Here is an 18423-nt window from a genome sequence, read left to right on the forward strand (position 1 = left end):
GCCCCCAGATTTCCCACTACAGTACTGATTGAGTTTGGCTCTTAGAGGCACAGCTGGAGATGTTTGTTGCGCATTGCTTTTAGCAAGGGAGAATTTGCGTGTGTGCTTCCAGACAAAGCACAACGATACTACTAGCCTGTAGGGCTGGAGAATTGCTAGGGACCTCACAATACAATATTGCAGAGTGATGTTTGAAACATTTTGCATATAGTGCTGAAAACATGTTGGCTCACTTAAAAGAAAAAAAGATGGAGACAATCTATTGGATAAAAAATTAACTGGGTTTTTGCACAGGTACAGCTGACTAGCGCTAGCTAATGCTACCTAGCAAAAACAACAAAAAGCTAAAACGTTTTCTCTTAATCAAAATGTTGATATAATATTGTCAAAAATAATATTACAGTATGTAACTATCTCTTTGTTTTCCTCCCATCACTACTAACCTAGATCAGATTTTTAACCCAAATGACTAACATTTATAGACTAACCGTTTATAGCCTTAACCTACTACTTACTATATTAATGTAAGAAAGTTTTCTTTATATATATATATATATATAAAGGGTTTATCTTGATGAGTGCTTTGTTAATTAAAAGTAGTCTGCTGATGCCTGGAAATTTCAGATCAATTTTAACGTTATGATTCTTGTTTTTACAAAAACTAGTCAACTCATGGTGCGTATAGTCAGGCTGTTGGTTGTTCATACATTTTTGTGCCTGTGTAGAATACCCTGGCTTTCAAATGTAATGCTCTATCTCTAGCAAATGAACAAATTTAGCTCTGGCGCCATATACTTCCCTATTTGACTTTCTCATGTGACATATCGCTATATATACCAAAGCCCAAGACTCTTTTTGGAATGGATACCTTTGAGGTGTCATGGGGCTACGTTGCAGGGATAGTTGTATTTGTTAACTGGAGTCTATGTAATATTTGAATGATTGTTTAAGATTCCTGAGGATATGGAATATTTTTCGTACAACAACAATCTACCAAAACATTTCAATATTGTGCTAACTCTGTATACAGAAAGTATAGCCTACAGGTAAGATAATGAGCAGGAGATAAACGTAACAATTCATCCAGTGCATTTGGAAAGTATTTAGACAGCTCGACTTTCTCCACATTTTGTTGCTTTAACAGCCTTATTCTAAAATGTATTTAGTAGTTTTTTTCCCCCTCATCAGTCTACACACAATAGCCCATAATGACAAAGCAAGCACAGGTTTTTAGACAATTTAGCAAATGTATAAAAAAAAATAGTGATTACAGCCTTCAGTCTTATTGGGTATGACGCTACAAGCTTGGCCTGTATTTTGGAGAGTTTCTCCCATTCTCTGCAGATCCTCTCATGCTCTGTCAGGTTGGATGGGGAGCGTCACAGCACGGCTATTTTCAAGTCCGGTCTTTGGCTGGGCCACTCAAGGGCATGTGTTATCTTGGCTGTGTGCATAGGGTCGTGTCCTGTTGAAAGGTGAACCTTCGCTCCAGTCTGAGGTCCTTAGCACTCTGGATCGGGTTTTCAAAAAGGATCTTGCTATACTTTGCTCTGTTCATTTTATGTTATTTTAATGGGGAAAAACTGTGCCTTTATTTTTAAAAACAAGGACATTTTGAAGTGACCCAAAACATTTGGATGTTGGTGTATAAGCGGATGGAGTGATAGTGCCAGAGAAGTCAAAGGGGTAGACGAGCAGAGCCTTTGGCCCCGTGCCTGAGACAGACGGAAACTGCTCTGACTCATGGCTGCCCTATGGACGTGTCAGACTGTTCTAGTAGAGTTAGGCTATAAGTGGCAAAACATTGGAGCTGTTGTCAGCAAAAAGTCCAGCCTGATATGTTTTGAGTTAGTCTACTGGTAGTAGTTAGGCTACAACTAATTCTGCAGAATGTTTGTTGGCAAATAATTTTTCCTGAGCAAGCGATATGATGCACACATTGGACTTGGCTGCATTTACAACTCCTGTTCAAAAATAATTAAAACATTGTATTAAAATGTTGAATGTAAAACAGGCTATTTAAACCTGCATGTGTGGAAAATAACAGAATCTTAATGTTACTCTTCTGTTGTTTACTCCAGATTTGTCCTCCTCTGCTGTAATTCTAAACAAGCAAACAAAAGGCTTCTATCTTCTCATTCCAGAACCAGTCTGATTCCATGAGAATGTCTGAGGTTTGGTTTAGATTAGTGTGGCTGTATTTATTTGTCTTTTAAATGGCTGCAATAGGACCAGGGATAGGGCTTAGTCTCTCATTTAAAATGTCAACTTTAAACCTGAAAAATAATTCATTTTACGGCAAACAAACCTATCGTACAGTTCACATTAAAATCTCCAATCCTCTCTCCCTTTTCTCCTCTGTCAAGAGAAGTTGTAAGTTACTAACTCTCCATACATATTTAGCAGGCAAGGCCTGGCAGATGTTTGTCGAGTCTGACCTGGCTGCATTTTAACACTGTGTCCTTTTTGTATTTTTCTTCTTCAGGAATGGGTGACTGCCACAGATATCAAAGTGACCCTGAACAGGCTCAACACATTCGGAGATGAAGTTTTCAATGATCCCAAGGTCCTGAAATCCTACTACTACGCTATCTCAGACTTTGCAGTGGGAGGAAGGTGAGAGTGTTTGCCTCAGCATTATGCTATCTCTATCTTGCAACAGCTTTTGGCAGCTTCCACTGCCTGGCTTTTCCCTTGTGTACAGATTTTTTCCATTTTATTTTACCAATACCATTGAGTATAGCAATTTCACACACACAAATGTATTTTTTAATGAATAATTCATCGTACAAATTTGTATTTTATTTGGAATTAGAAATTAGAGCATAAAAATAAAAAATGGCAACAAATAATGTATTCCTATAAAATTCCTTTAAAGGATGAGGCCCTGTCTGTTAGCCACACAGCGTGTTTTCTTTAGTGCAGATTCTCACAAAAAATGTCTAATCCACGATCGTTATCAAACCTCAAGTGCTCACAATAGGTGTTTTTGTCTGGGTGATGTTAGCTAAATCAATCATCTAAAGTAGCATAGTCTGATGACTTTTGATCAAGTTCATATCTGGCCCCATGTTTACTTTGTGTGGGTTCATTCTCAGTGGCTCAACCAAGAATCCAAAAAAACTATACCTCCCTAGTTTTGAACTGAAAAAGCCAGAAGAGAAGAGGGGTTTCTGACACGTGTTAAACTTACTCCTTGCCGCTGCAGTGTTTTTTTCACCTTAATCTGTTTTGAAATATAGAGCAGATTTCCATTACACAGCCACGTTGTTGGCATTCCTGCCTGGTTGTGCTGGATTATAGTCCACGGACGCCGGAATGGGGCGGGCCCCGAAATGACGACAGAGTTGAGGCCAAAGACCAGGCCAGTCCAAGCTCTGGTGTAGTAGGCCTACTCTACCTGGTCTACTCACTGGTCAGCCATGTCAGCACATCTACCAGCTAGCCTATATATTCTGAGTGGGAACTGGATCTAACTCCTAGTACAGGTATTACAAAATGGAAAAGACAGTGAGGGAGGTTTGCTTTTTTTTCTTATTTTTTTTGATAAACAGCCTATTCTGTTTAATAGGCCTCTAATGCTATAGTGTCTTCCTTCCTGTTGTCAATATTTCCACACTTCGCTGCCAAGGAAAACTCGAAACAATACCCAAAGGTTGATGCCATGCAAGTCTTCTCTTGTTCGGAAGGGCTCTTTCGAGGTGTTTCAGGTGGAGAATGTTCAGCCCTTCTGCATTGGGCAAACCCAATGGAGTTATCAGTCTAAATAAAACTCTCCCAGTGCTGAAAGTGATTTGGCTAAAGGTGTAATAGGAATGTATTTGTTGATGGATCATTAAGTCAAATTATCTTGAAGTGTTTTTGTGATTCCCAACAACACATACTTTGAGTTATGACTTTCAAACGAACAAGATGTTAGGCTACAAATAGTGGTGTGTTAGATGGAGTCCACGTTGACCTCCAAGTTTCTGCTATCGGTCAAATGTAGATGAACACCTATTTGTAGATGACTGTTAATATAATCATGCTACTATCATGTGATAACAGGTCACCCCCTTAAAAAGCTTGCATACAAAGGTGATTGATATGATTGCGATGAAAATAAATGCAGTTGATTATTTTATTTTTTATATAACATATGGTTGGAGTGTTAGACAGTTTAACCAAGTAATTAAGTCTGAGTCGAATTTGATATTTACAGTCAGGTCCTCTAAGACCAGTGCAAATGACCACTGGTCAGAGACCATATTCATAAAGCTTCTCAGAGTAGAAGTGCTGATCTAGGATCAGTTTTGCTGTTTACATCATAATGAATAAGATGACATAGACAGCGGGGACTTGATCCTCCTCAGAGAGGCTTTGTGAATATGGCCCAGATGTTTGAATTGTGCATTGTAACTCTCACGATGACAGACTCCACTGTTCTCTGCTGTTCCAGGTGCAAGTGCAATGGCCATGCGAGTGAGTGTGCGAAAAATAACGGTTTCGGCAAGCCGGTTTGCAACTGCAAGCACAACACGGAGGGCGATGACTGCAATGTGTGCAAGCCGTTCTACAACGACCGTCCCTGGAGGAGAGCTACAGCCAATAACCCTAACGAGTGTCTGCGTAAGTCAGTCCCCTGCCACCCCAAATCGTACCCTATTCCCTATATAGTGCACCACTTTTGACCAGAGCTCTGGACCATAGTCAGGGGCCCTGGTCAAAAGTAGTGCACTACATGGGGAATAGGATACTCTTTGGGACACAACCCAAGAGATGAGTATCTGCGTAAATCCCATAGCAAGAGATCCTTCCTGTTTCTATGCAGGCCAGGCCAGGCAGACATTCATATCATACTGCAAATGCATAACTAACCAGGTTCAGAACAGTCCACACCACACTTCTCACACCCACTTCCACACCCACCTCAATCTGCTTCAGGCCACATAATCTGCCATTTAGGGGAAAGTACGCCTGATATGTGAAATGTGCCAAATGAAATGCCCCACCCTTTAATGCAGGGAAGATTCAGTATGGTATTGAATTTCCATATGTGTTTCTACTCACATATACATTGAACCCATCATACATTGTCCCTAAAACATTATGGGGTAAACTGATGGCTTGTTTACGAAAGCCTGGTATGTAAAATGTGCTTTTCCCACTCTGAAATCCGGCAGTTTAAATTCTACTGCTTCCTCCCTAATATACACATATATTGATCTCACGCATACAAAAACGAATGGCTACTTTTTCTGGTGGTCCCAGCATGCAACTGTAATGGCAAGAGTGCAGAGTGCTACTTCGACCCTGAGCTCTACCGTGCCACCGGCCACGGAGGACACTGCCGCAACTGTGCCGACTACACAGACGGGCCCAACTGTGAGCACTGCCTGGACAACTACTACAGAGACACATCTGGCACCCGCTGCCTGCCCTGCAGCTGCAACCCAGTAGGTAAGTGTCTGGAGTCTATACCAATAAATCCTTATTTGCATCCAAAATGGCACTCTATTCCCTACATAGTGCACTACTTTTGACCAGAGGGCTATAGGCCCTGGTCAAAAGTTGTGCACTACATAGGGAATAGGGTGCCATTTGGGATGCAGATGTACTGTTTCTATTGGGGTTAAAGGATAAGTCCAGTATGAAGCCAGGCTTTGTTTTGAAGGGACTGCCCTTGGTGCTGTTTTATGGGATTTGGCGACAAAGTCTTAATTAGGGCTGGGAATTGCAAGGGACCTCACAATACGATACTATCACAATACTTGGGTGTCGATACAATATGTGCGATTTGATACTGACATTTTATTGTATTTTGATGTTCCAAACATATTGCTCCATTTACTGTATGTCTGCTGCAGAGAGACAAAAGAGAGGGTGAGAGTTTTTGATCAGTAATGGAAATAAAAGACCTGGAGAACATGTTGACTCACTATTTAAAAAGAAGCTATAGGATGAAAAATAACAGTGTTTTCATACATCCTCTGCTCTGTAACCTCATATACTACCCTTATTGTGCAATGTGTATCCTAATAAAAACCACTGCAAAACGCATGTGACATCGATACTGCTTTAGCTGCCAATACGGGTTATTAGAACAAGACTGTCCGCATGTGGTGTGAATTACCTGTGCTCTTAAAACATGATTGTCTGCATGTGTGTTAGAGGTCAACCAATTAATCGGCATGGCCGATTATCTTATTTAAAAAAACAATCAGTCTTCACATAATCACTAACTACACATGGTTTATGATATTAGTAGGTTAACTAGCTTGTCCCGCCCCGCGTTGCTTATAATCAATGCGTTGCCTGTTAATTTATCATTGAATCACAGCCTACTTCAACTTTGCCAAACTGGTGATTTAACAAAAGCGCATTTGCAAAAAGGCACATTCATTTCACAAATGTACCTAACCATAAACATCAATGCCTTTCTTAAAATCAGTACACAGAAGTATATTATTTTAAATCTGCATATTTAGTTGAAATAAATGCATGTTAGCAGGTAATATTAACTAGGGAAATTGTGTCACTTCTCTTGCGTTCAGTGCAAGCAGAGTCAGGGTATATGCAACAGTTTGGGCCGCCTGGCTCATTGCAAACTGTGTTTTCTTCCTAAGAAAGACCGTAATTAATTTGACAGAGTTTTACATAACTATCACTTAACATTGAAGGTTGTGCAATGTAACAGCAATATTTAGACTTAGGGTTGCCACTCGTTCGACAATACGTAAGGGTTCTGTATTTCATTGAATGAATAAACATTTTGTTTTCGAAATGATAGTTTCAGGATTTGACCATAATAATGACCTACGGCTCGTATTACTGTGTTTTATTATACACTGCTCAAAAAAATAAAGGGAACACTAAAATAACACATCCTAGATCTGCTCGCCAGAGGTAGCCTGACTGCCATTAGGTACCAAGATAAGATCCTCAAACCGCCCTCCATGCCAAAATTATTCAGATCTAGGATGTGTTATTTTAGTGTTCCCTTTATTTTATTTTAGCAGTGTATTATGTTAAGTTAAAATAAAAGGGTTCATTGTTCATTCAGTATTGTTGTAATTGTCATTATTACAAATATATATAAAAATCTGCCAATTTAATCGGTACCGGCTTTTCCCCCGTCTTCCAATAATCGGCATCGGTGTTGAAAAATCCTAATCGGTCGATCTGTGTGTAGCAGTGTGCTGAAATGATGAACTGAGGTTGATCTGTGCTTCTATTTCCTCTACTGCCAGGCTCTCTGGCTACTCAGTGTGACAGCACAGGACGCTGCAGCTGTAAACCCGGTGTGATGGGGGACAAGTGTGACCGCTGCCAACCTGGCTTTCACACGTTGACCGAAGCAGGCTGCAGGTAAAAACCAGCACTAACAAGCCAATCACTGTTACCAGCCACTCAGCATGTCATATTTATCTTTTTACTGCTCCAGATCAAACAATCTTAACGTTTTATTATGGTTCCTTCTAATGTATTTATCGTTTGCGCATCATGTGTTTATTTGGGAGTGAGATGGAGCCCGTCAATTTTAGGCTGTATCCCAAATGTAAAAAAGTTATGTAACATTTATTGAACTTGGCAACTGGTTAAGAACAAATTCTTATTTACAATGACTGCCTACCTCAACCAAACCTGGATGACGCTGGGCCAATTGTGTGCCGCCCTATCACAGCCGGATGTGAAACAACCAGGATTCGAACCCGGGACTGTAGTGACTCCTCTTGCACTGAGATGCAGTGCCTTCGACCGCTGCGCCACTCGGGACCCTACTCCCAATATAGCACACTACTTTTGACCAGGGCCCTGTTCATACGTAGTGCACTATAGAGGGAATAGGAATCCATTTTGGATGCAGTTTAGAGTTCTGCGCCAGGCCAGCAATTGTCCTTTTACTTTATTTAAGGGAATAAACATGCTCGCAGCAGGTCTGCTTTAGATGGTGGCTGTCTGACCAATGCTGTTCTTCCCCTCTCCCCTCCATTGTCCCTCTGCTCCCTCTGCTATCCAGACCTTGCTCCTGTAACCCTTCCGGAAGCACACAGGAGTGTGATGTCCAGACAGGCCGTTGCCAGTGCAAGGACAACGTGGAGGGCTTCAGCTGTGACAGGTCAGCTTCAGACCTACTCGCTCCCTCCGCCACAGGGATTCATTACACAGACACACACAGACAGCACACACACAAACATGACTTCCTTATACCAAAAAGATACTCTAACAAGGTGTGTTTTCAGTTAGGGATGTCTTTTTGTCTGGGAATATTTATGGGTTTAGAGTGACACAGGGTTACGAAAGACTGCCACTTAGGCAGTGAGATACGAGTTGGCTCCATTTGGCTCGTGCAACACAGTTTACGGGAATTGTTCATTGGGGAGGTAAACTGTTTTAAAGGTACTTTGCTTTGCAGCATTCACTCTTCTGTTATCACATCCTTATGTTGAACTACAAATGTTTAAAAGCAGCCCCTGACACACAGAAACACAGGAGAGTACCCCTCTCTAAGTGAAAGAATGCTCTGTATGTGTGCAAAAATGGAATTAGACCAGCCACATGGTTCCCCTAGCAGCAAAGGAGAAAATAGCCCATAGATAGCTCACCCCTCCTCACTGAGACAGACTGGCAGCCAGGCCTTCTATGGCTTCTCCCAAGCCCAGTCACCCAGCCAATCACCGCTGGCTTGTTTGCTGCCTGGAACACTCTTCTCTCTGCCTTTGTGCAATGGCCACCACCTAACCCCCTCTCACCCCTCTACCCCAGATCTCCCACTCCCAAAAACAGCACCTTTCCCCTCCACAGCCCCAGCTCCATAGATGCTGGTGGGTGACACATTCCTCCCAGCCACCCAGCTGGGCCACAGATGGAATGAATGACCCCACCCCAGTGTATATTTGTCCCAAATAGCACCCTATTCCCTATAATGTGGCCTGGTCAAAAGTAGTGCACCATATAAGGAATAGGATGCCATTTGGCACACTACAGTTTGTCAGATGCTGCATGGTCACTCACAACAAGAGACTGAAATTACAGACCGGTGTTTGTCTGTCTGCCTTTTAGACGACAGCAGTTTCACAGTCTAATAAATTGTCATTCTCCCTGGCTGTCATTCGATTAAACTGTCAACGTATTTTAATCTCTGTTGAAATGTATACCCATATCATATGAGGGCTCGAAAGGCAGTGTAGGACTCATTATAGAATATAAGCTACGTCTCAAACTGAATGTCAATAGTTTCACATAAAGTGCCTTCAAAGTATTCATACCCCTTGGCTACATAAGTATTCACACCCCTGAGTCAATACATGTTATAATCACCTTTGGTAGCGATTACACCTGTGAGTCTTTCTGGGTAAGTCTCTGAGCATTTCACACCTGGATTGTACAATATTTGCAAATGTATTTATTTTTTTATTCTTCAAGCTCTGTCAAGTTGGGTGTTGATTGTTGCTAGACAGACATTTTCAAGTCGTGCCATAGATTTTCAAGTACATTTAAGTCAAAACTGTAACTCGGCCACTCGGGAACATTGTGTTTTGGTAAGCAACTCCAGTGTGGATTTGTCCTTGTGTTTTAGGTTATTGTCCTGCTGAAAGGTGAATTCATCTCCCAGTGTCTGGTGGAAAGCAGACTGAACCAGATTTTCCTTTGGGATTCTGCCTGCTCTTAGCTCCATTCAGTTTATTTTTTATCCTGAAAACTCTAGTCCTTAACGATAACAAGCATAACCATGACATGATGCAGCCACCACTATGCTTGAAAATATGGAGAGTTTTACTCAGTAATGTGTTGTATTGGATTTTCCCCAAACAACTTTGTTTCAGGACAAAAAGTTCATTGCTTTGCCACATTTCTTTGCAGCATTACTTTGGTGCCTTGTTGCAAACAGGATTAAGGTTTTGGAATATTTTGTTATGTACATGCTTCCTTTTCACTCTGTCAATTAGGTTAGTATTGTCTTGTAACTACAATATTGTTGCGCCATCCTCATTTTTTTTCTCCCTATCACAGCCATTAAACTCTTAACTGTTTTAGAGTTACCGTTGGCCTCATGGTGAAATCCCTGAGTTGTTTCCTTTCTCTCCAGTGACTGAGTTAGGAAGGACGTCTATCTTTGTAGTAACTGGGTGTATTAATACACCATCCAAAGTGTAATTAATAACTGCACCATGCTCAAAGAGATATTCAATGTCTGCTTTTTACATTTTTAGCCATCTACCAATAGGTGCTCTTTGTGAGGTATTGCAAAACCTCCCTGGTCTTTGGGGTTGAATCTGTGTTGAAATGCACTGCTCGGTTGAGGGACTTTACAATTATCTGTATGTGGGGTACAGAGATGAGGTAGTCATTCAGAAATCATGTTAACAATTATTGCACACAGTGAGTCCATCCAACTTATTATGTGACTTGTTAAGCACATTTTTACTCCTGAACTTAAAGGGATGAATACTTATTGACACAAGACATTTCAGCTTTTCATTTGTAAAAATAAAAAAATCCACTTTGACATTATGGTGTATTGTGTGTAGGCCAGTGACACAGAATCTCAACTTACTGCCTGAATTTAAAATGTATTAACACAACGAAATGTAGAAAAGGTCAAGGGGTGTGAATACTTTCTGAAGGCACTGTATCCAATCCTAAAGCCTAATTTTACCTCCGTTTTGTACTGGCAACTTTTATGAAATCGATTGACTATGTTGACTATCTATTTGCACATTTAGACTTACCCATTGCGCATATCATTTTTTTTATGGAGGTTGCAATTAAAAGGCTGTGGTTTATTTTAGGTGTAAGCTGGGCTACTTCAACATGGACCCGCAGAACCCTCAGGGTTGCACGCCGTGCTTCTGCTTCCAGCATTCCTCTGTCTGTGAGAGCGCTGAAGGCTACAGCATTGACACAGTCTCCTCCACCTTCGACCGAGGTGAGCCCATACATACCTTTTCATTATGGGCCGTTCTGGCTCGGGCAAGGCCTATAATTTATTAAGCTGGATGAAGTTTCTAGAAATGTTCCAGAAGTATGCAAATATCACTTAAGTTTTGGAACAGATATTTGTGATGTAAAGTTATTTGATATAATTGAATGTAACACATTTGAAACTTGTTCCTAGATGATGAGCAGTGGACAGGCCAGCAGCGTGACGGCTCCAGTGTTTCAGTCCAGTGGTCCACTGGTGGGGAGATCTCCCTCATCTCCGATGACTACTTCCCAATGTACTTTGTGGCTCCAGGTACTCTGTGACTGACACTAACTGAAAAACTTTTATTGTGAAAAATGCATTTAAATGTTGTTTTTTTTGTTTGTTTTTTAGACTTCATTTAAGTGAGCCTACGGGGAAACCATGTGACTGCCCCAAAGACCTATGGGAGATGGTGTCTTATCTAAATTGTGGCGACATTGTTGAAGTGATCCTAACAAGTATTTTTTGTTATGTCATTACTGTAGAGCGATTCCTGGGCAATCAGCTGCTGAGCTACGGCCAGAACCTCACCCTGAACTTCCGGGTGGACAGGAGAGACACACGTCTCTCAGCCGAGGATGTGGTTCTGGAGGGGGCTGGTCTCAGAGTGGCTGTGCCTCTCATTGCTCAGGGAAATGCCTATCCTGGAGAGAACATGCAGACGTTTGTGTTCAGGTGTGTAGAAATCATACAGACGTAACCCAGAGATGTGTATAGCATAACAAAAGTTCATCATTTGAAGTTGGCTTTTTACTGCATATTCTGTTGTAATAACATCATTTAGAAATTGTCACATAGAAAGCAAACGCATAAAATTGACATACGTTATCTGATGTTGTGAATGCCTCACTAACTGCTTTTTTTTCTGTCAGGCTCCACGACAGCACAGACTACCCCTGGAGGCCCACCCTCACTCACTCAGAGTTCCAGAAGCTTCTGCACAATCTGACGTCCATTAAGATCCGTGGCACCTACAGCGAGAAAAGTGTGCACTCACTCTTCCACCTCACCCCATTTCACTATGGAAACCATGCATATATCCTGGTTCAGGGCCTGTATTCATAAAGGATCTTAGAGCAGGACTACTGATCTATGATCATGTTTCCCCTGTCCATATAATCTTATGTATTATGATCTAAAACACAAAAATGGATCCTAGGTCAGCACTGCTACTTAGAGACGCTTTATGAATATGGACGTAGGACTACAGTAGTATCTGTCGGATTGGACCATGAAAAGCGGCGAGTTCGGTCTAGCGAACTGATAAACTTGAATTTCATATCCTTTTATCAGTTCTGAGGACATCATGGAGAGGATGTTGGAACTCCAGTCTAGTCAATATATTAGTGCGCAGGTTATGGCTGAATACTTCTCATTTCCCCTAATGACACAACGTGGTGGTGATTTACCCTGATATTGAAGTCATCAGATCCTCTCAGAACAAATATCCACATACATCTAAGAACAAAGCCATATATTAATATTCAGTTACCCCATTACTTTAGACATGACCAGTGAGGCCTAATCAATTAATTAAAAATTAAAATCTGGGATACAAGAATGTTGGTGGTCTGTATCTTTGATTCCATGTTCACGACGGTAGGCACTTTGGTCACCGTTTCGGACTAGTGGTCTTTCTTAAGACAAGATACGGATATGATCTAATCAGCGCTCATCGCTCCCCAGGTGCTGGTTACCTTGACGATGTGAAGCTGATCACGGCGAGGAGAGGTCCCGGGAGCCCGGCTCGCTGGGTAGAGAAGTGTACCTGCCCTCAAGGCTATGTGGGACAACACTGTGAGAGGTGCGCCCTGGGATACAGGAGGAGCAGACCAGACCTGGGGCCCTTCAGTTCCTGTGACTCCTGCAACTGTAATGGACACAGTGACACGTGCAACCCCGACACAGGTCAGTGAGATGGCAATGACAGGGGTGAGTCCCAAATGGTCCCTATGTAGTGCACTACTTTAGAGCCAGGCCCATAAGGAAATGATAAAGCCCAGAGGACTAGAGGATCGAGACAAGTCATCAATCACCACATGGCTGGTTGGGTAAATGTCCCAGACAGGAGTCATGCTGTAGACTTGGGCACCTGTGACTGTATTTGTATCTGCTTGGCGAATTGTGTCTGTGTTTGGAACTGCGAGGGGTTCAACATTAAATGTCCCCTTTATAGTACAGTGGAACAGAACAGAGAGTAACAGATCACACTGTCATCCAGTAATAACCCACTGCTATAAAGAGATTTATCTGTGTGCCCAATGGTTTCAAACATGACTGATAGGCAGGCTACTCTCTCCTCATCTACTCTAAAGAGGTGTCTGGATGGAAAAATAGTGGCGCCCGTTAAACTCATCTTAGACTCCCCTCTGGTGGCGGCCAGAGGCATGACGTGTGTTTTTGACATGTCTGTTTGAAGGGATGTGTGACTGCCTACACAACACAGCTGGGCTCAGTTGTGAGAGATGTAAAGATGGTTACTATGGAGACTCCACTGTGGGGAGTTCCAGCGACTGCAAGCCCTGCCCCTGCCCTGGAGGATCCACTTGTGCTGTTGTGCCCAAGACCAAGGAGGTTGTCTGCACCAACTGTCCTACTGGAACCACAGGTAATAATAAATGATTTGCTGTACACTTTTTTATTAAATATATAAATAATCTGGTATTGAGACAGACAATAGACTTTAGACAACCGACCGACTGTCGATACATAGAACCACAAGTAATTAGTAATTTGAACTGGTTGAAGTACTCTTGTTTTGAAAGTCTTTAAAAATATTTTGGGGCGGCAGGGTAGCCTAGTGGTTAGTGTTGGACTAGTAACCGAAATGTTGCAAGTTCAAATCCCCGAGCTGACAAGGTACGACTCTGTCGTTCTGCCCCTGAACAGGCAGTTAAACCACTGTTCCTAGGCTGTCACTGAAAATAATAATTTGTTCTTAACTGACTTGCCTAGTTAAATAAAGGTAAAATAAATAAATAAATCAACTTTAATTATTTACTATTAATTCACAAATTATTCAAATACACAGTTAAAAACATAAATAATATTTCCAAATTGTGTATTGTATATACTTATTTCTTAATTTAGTTTAGAAGTTGTTGGTATGTTCATATTCACATAATCCAAACTATGAATTGCGTCTTTCTGCAGGCAAGCGCTGCGAGCTGTGTGATGACGGTTTCTTCGGAGACCCACTGGGGGGGAACGGGCAGGTGAGGGTCTGTCGGGCCTGTAAGTGTAGCGACAACATCGACCCCAACGCTGTAGGCAACTGTGACCGAGAGACCGGGGAGTGCCTCAAGTGTATCTACAACACAGACGGCTTCTTCTGTGACCGTTGCAAAGAGGGCTTCTATGGAAACCCGCTGGCCACCAACCCCAACGACAAGTGCAAAGGTAAGATGAGAAAATGACCAGCATGACTTTTGGGTCAGTGTGTGTGTATACTCGAGTTCCACATACTGTACAGATATGACTGATGTTGGCTGATGTGTTTATTGGTAGTAATGGGGGTCTCTTCCCCCTCCTGTCCCCAAATACAGTGTTCTGTTCCATTGTACCCTGTACACAGTTCAGATAAGATGTACTATACAGAGGTGTTGATGCTTGCTGTGTTAGCCATGGATTTCTCTTGTCTCCCCTGTCCCCAGCCTGCTCCTGCTCTCCATATGGCACAGTGGACAGACAAACCAGCTGTCTACAGGTCACAGGCCAGTGCCAGTGTTTCCCCCACGTCACCAACAGGGACTGCAGCGCCTGTCAGCCTGGCTTCTTCAACCTGCGGAGCGGAACAGGCTGTGAACAGTCAGTAACAGTACTCACTTTGCCAACACCTCAATATGGATATTTAGTGGAAGTGTTTCTTAGTAGGAATAGAGGTCTATGATGCTTTTCCCTGTCTGATTTTGATCACTGTACCTCAACTGTTGATATTTTCTTATTGGAAATAGAGGGCTGTAATATGATATCTGTCGGATTTGGATCGCTGGTATGTTTCTAAGTTGTAATGTGTCTTGACCTTTGATATCATGACAGATGCAACTGCAATTCTATTGGGTCCACCAACGGTCAGTGTGACATCGGTTCCGGTCAGTGTGAATGCCAGCCCGGCGTCACCGGTCAGCGCTGTGAACGCTGTGAGGTCAACTTCTTCGGCTTCGGATTGTCAGGCTGCAAACGTACGCTTTCTCTTTCTTAAATCTCACTCTAATCTCTTAACATGATAACTCTGAGAATGCGCCTTAATGAGCCATGCAGTTGTGTGTGACTATATTACTTGAGTAGGTTGTGACATGGTATAATGGGAAGAGAATATCATCATATCCTGAAGACTGTCGAACTGTATTTATTGTTATGCATTTTCAACCTCCGCTCTGAAATCACACTCATGTTTCAAGAGCCTCTTTAATTTTGGCCAGTTTCTCATCTCTCTTTATTGTTCTTCTGCTCTAGCGTGCGACTGTGACCCTGAGGGCTCCTCGACAGCCCAGTGTAAAGAAGATGGCCGCTGTGTGTGCCTTCCAGGCTTTGTGGGAGCCAGGTGTGACATGTGTGAGGAGAACTACTTCTACAACCGCTCTACTCCCGGCTGCCAGCAGTGTCCGTCCTGTTACTCCCTCGTCAGAGACAAGGTAAATAATCTTGGTCTTTTCGTCAGTGGATAATTTTGTCAAAGTTGAGTTCTATCACACCATCTCTTCTCCGTCCTTTCCGGTCTCTCCACTGTCTCTGTCCAATAAATTTCAAATATCCTTATAAAATATATATTTAATAAAGTTGAGTGTGCTTAACATGTCTGTACAGCTGCATAGGAACCCACTCTAAGCCTTGTGGATTTACCCTTATGTAGGTGAACCAGCAGAGACAGAAGCTGCATGACCTGCAGACTTTGATTGACAACCTGGGCTCCATGTCAGAGACTGTGAGTGACAAGGCGTTTGAGGACCGACTGAAGGAGGCAGAGAAATCCATCATGGACCTACTGGATGAAGCTCAGACCAGCAAAGGTGCAGCAGGCCTTGACCCTTTCAGGGATTTTATGATGTTGACATGTAATGTCTCGCTTGCTTGAAGAGATGCTGTTCTATTCAATAGCCATTAGATTAAATTGATCATATGATTTTTTTAGGACATAATGGGTCAATCAAACAAACGTTATTGTCCCGAGAGGGGAATTTGAGTGTCACTAGGTTGAAACAATGCTGTTATTGTCAACTAGAATTAGATCAAATGAATCATGAATTTGAGTTTGTTTTTTGTTTTTATTGAAAGATTTAGGCGGAGATTAAACCCCGGTGTCCGGGGCCACACATGTACATATATAAAATGAAATGTCCCCTTTTCAGGACCTGTCAAAGATAATTCGTAAAAAGGGTTTAAACACTGTTTTCTATGTTTGTTCAATGAACCATAAACAATTAATGAACATGCACCTGTGTAACGGTCATTAAGACACTAACAGCTTACAGACGGTAATTAAAATCACAATTATGAAAACCTAGGACACAAAAGATGCCTTTCTACTGACTCTGGAAAAACACCAAAATAAATATGCCAGGGTCCCTGCTCATCTGAGTGAATGTGCCTTAGGCATGCTGCAAGGAGGCATGAGGACTGCAGATATGGCCACGGCAATAAATTGCCATATGTCCATACTGTGAGACGCCTAAGACAGCACTGCAGGGAGACAGGATGGACAGCTCATCGTCCTCGCAGTGGCAGACCACGTGTAACAACACCTGCACAGAATTGGTACGTCCGAACATCACACCTGCGGGACAGGTACAGATGGCAACAACAACTGCCTGAGTTACACGAGGAACACACAATCCCTGCATCAGTGCTCAGACCGTCCACAATAGGCTGAGAGAAGCTGGACTGAGGGCTTGTAGGCCTGTTGTCTGGTGAGGACCTGCCTTACATCACCGGCAACAACGTCGCCTATGGACACAAACCCACCATCGCTGGACCAAAAAGTGTTCTTCACTGACTAGTTGTTTTGTCTCCCAGGGGTGATGTTCGGATTTGCGTTTATCGTCGAAGTAATGAGTGTTACAGCGAGGCCTGTACTCTGGAGCGGGATCGATTTGGAGGGGGCTGTGTGTCACAGCATCATCGGACTGCGCTTGTTGTCATTGCAGGCATCCTCAACGCTCTGCGTTACAAGGAAGACATCCTTCTCCCTCATGTGGTACCCTTCCTGTAGGCTCATCCTGACATGACCCTCCAGCATGATAATGTCACCAGCTATACTGCTCATTCTGTCTGTGATTTCCTGCAAGACAGGATGTCAGTGTTCTGCCATGGCCAGCGAAGAGCCAGGATCTCAATCCCATTGAGCACGTCTGGGATCGGAGGGTGAGGGCTAGGGCCATTCCCCCCCAGAAATGTCTGGGAACTTGCAGGTACCTTGGTGGAAGTTTGGGGTAACATCTCACACAAGAACTGGCAAATCTGTTGCAGTCCATGAGGAGGAGATGCACTGCAGTACTTAATGCAGCTGGTGGCCACACCAGATACTGACTGTTACTTTGTTCAGGGACACATTATTCCATTTCTGTTAGCCACGTGTCTGTGGAACTTGTTCAGTTCATGTCTCAGTTGTTGAATCTTATGTTCGTACAAATGTTTACACATGTTAAGTTTGCTGAAAGTAAATGCAGTTGACAGTGAGAGGACGTTTATTTTTTGGCTGAGTTTACATTGGAGTATTTCCACTCAGAATGGGAGTTGTGAATGCTGCTTTTGTTTTTTCAGATGTGGACAAAGGCCTGCTGGTGCGCCTGGGGAAACTGAACAGCACACTGACCACTCAGTGGAATCGTTTGCAGAACATCAGGAACACCGTGGACAACACTGGAACCCAAGCCGACAAGGCCCGCAACCGGGTCCGAGAAGCCGAGAACCTGATCGGCCTCGCCCGCGAGGAACTGGATAAGGCCAAGGATGCCATCAGCAAACTGGTGGGTCATCCCATAATTCATTTTTAAAAATGTGACGTTGGTAACTAAGGATGCGTCCCGAATGTTACCCTATTCCCAGTATAGTACACCACTTTTGCTCATATGGCCCTGGTCAAAAGGAGTGAATTATTTTGGGGAAAGGATGCCATTTGGGACGCAACCTAAGACCCTTGGAGGACCTATCGCATGATATCACAGCATTATCTAATTTGGATGTAGTATATTTTTTATTGTTACTGTTCTTGTTGCATAAACCCTTAGTTCATGTTTGTTCCCAACCATACACACTGATGAATGCCTTTGTCCTGCATGAGAGAAACAACAGGAAGTTCATTGATTACCCTCTTTATTATTTTTCTCCTCCAGGACATCAAAGCACCCTCCATCAGTGGAGATCCTAACAACATGACCCTTCTGGCAGAGGAGGCTCGCAATCTGGCCGACAAGTAAGGACTGTAGCTACAATGATGAAATAATTATGTTCTCTGAAATGTATTGCTCCATACAAAC

General features: G+C 42.7%; 1 protein-coding gene across 1 annotated transcript in view; it reads left to right on the plus strand.

The window, feature by feature from the left end:
- LOC124041883 (laminin subunit gamma-1-like) overlaps positions 1–18423 on the plus strand; it is a 70502-nt gene that overhangs the window by 44288 nt on the left and 7791 nt on the right. The window contains exons 3-20 of the mRNA XM_046359992.1: positions 2486–2616; positions 4439–4608; positions 5251–5439; positions 7230–7347; positions 8000–8098; positions 10773–10909; positions 11099–11218; positions 11434–11623; positions 11821–11933; positions 12635–12856; positions 13368–13556; positions 14102–14347; positions 14602–14755; positions 14987–15129; positions 15404–15582; positions 15801–15957; positions 17708–17913; positions 18280–18359. Of these exons, the coding sequence (XP_046215948.1) occupies positions 2486–2616; positions 4439–4608; positions 5251–5439; positions 7230–7347; positions 8000–8098; positions 10773–10909; positions 11099–11218; positions 11434–11623; positions 11821–11933; positions 12635–12856; positions 13368–13556; positions 14102–14347; positions 14602–14755; positions 14987–15129; positions 15404–15582; positions 15801–15957; positions 17708–17913; positions 18280–18359 (2843 nt within the window). The remainder of the gene's footprint in view (positions 1–2485; positions 2617–4438; positions 4609–5250; positions 5440–7229; positions 7348–7999; positions 8099–10772; positions 10910–11098; positions 11219–11433; positions 11624–11820; positions 11934–12634; positions 12857–13367; positions 13557–14101; positions 14348–14601; positions 14756–14986; positions 15130–15403; positions 15583–15800; positions 15958–17707; positions 17914–18279; positions 18360–18423) is intronic.

The sequence above is a fragment of the Oncorhynchus gorbuscha genome, linkage group LG08 (genome assembly GCF_021184085.1).
Source record: "Oncorhynchus gorbuscha isolate QuinsamMale2020 ecotype Even-year linkage group LG08, OgorEven_v1.0, whole genome shotgun sequence".
Taxonomy (NCBI): domain Eukaryota; kingdom Metazoa; phylum Chordata; class Actinopteri; order Salmoniformes; family Salmonidae; genus Oncorhynchus; species Oncorhynchus gorbuscha.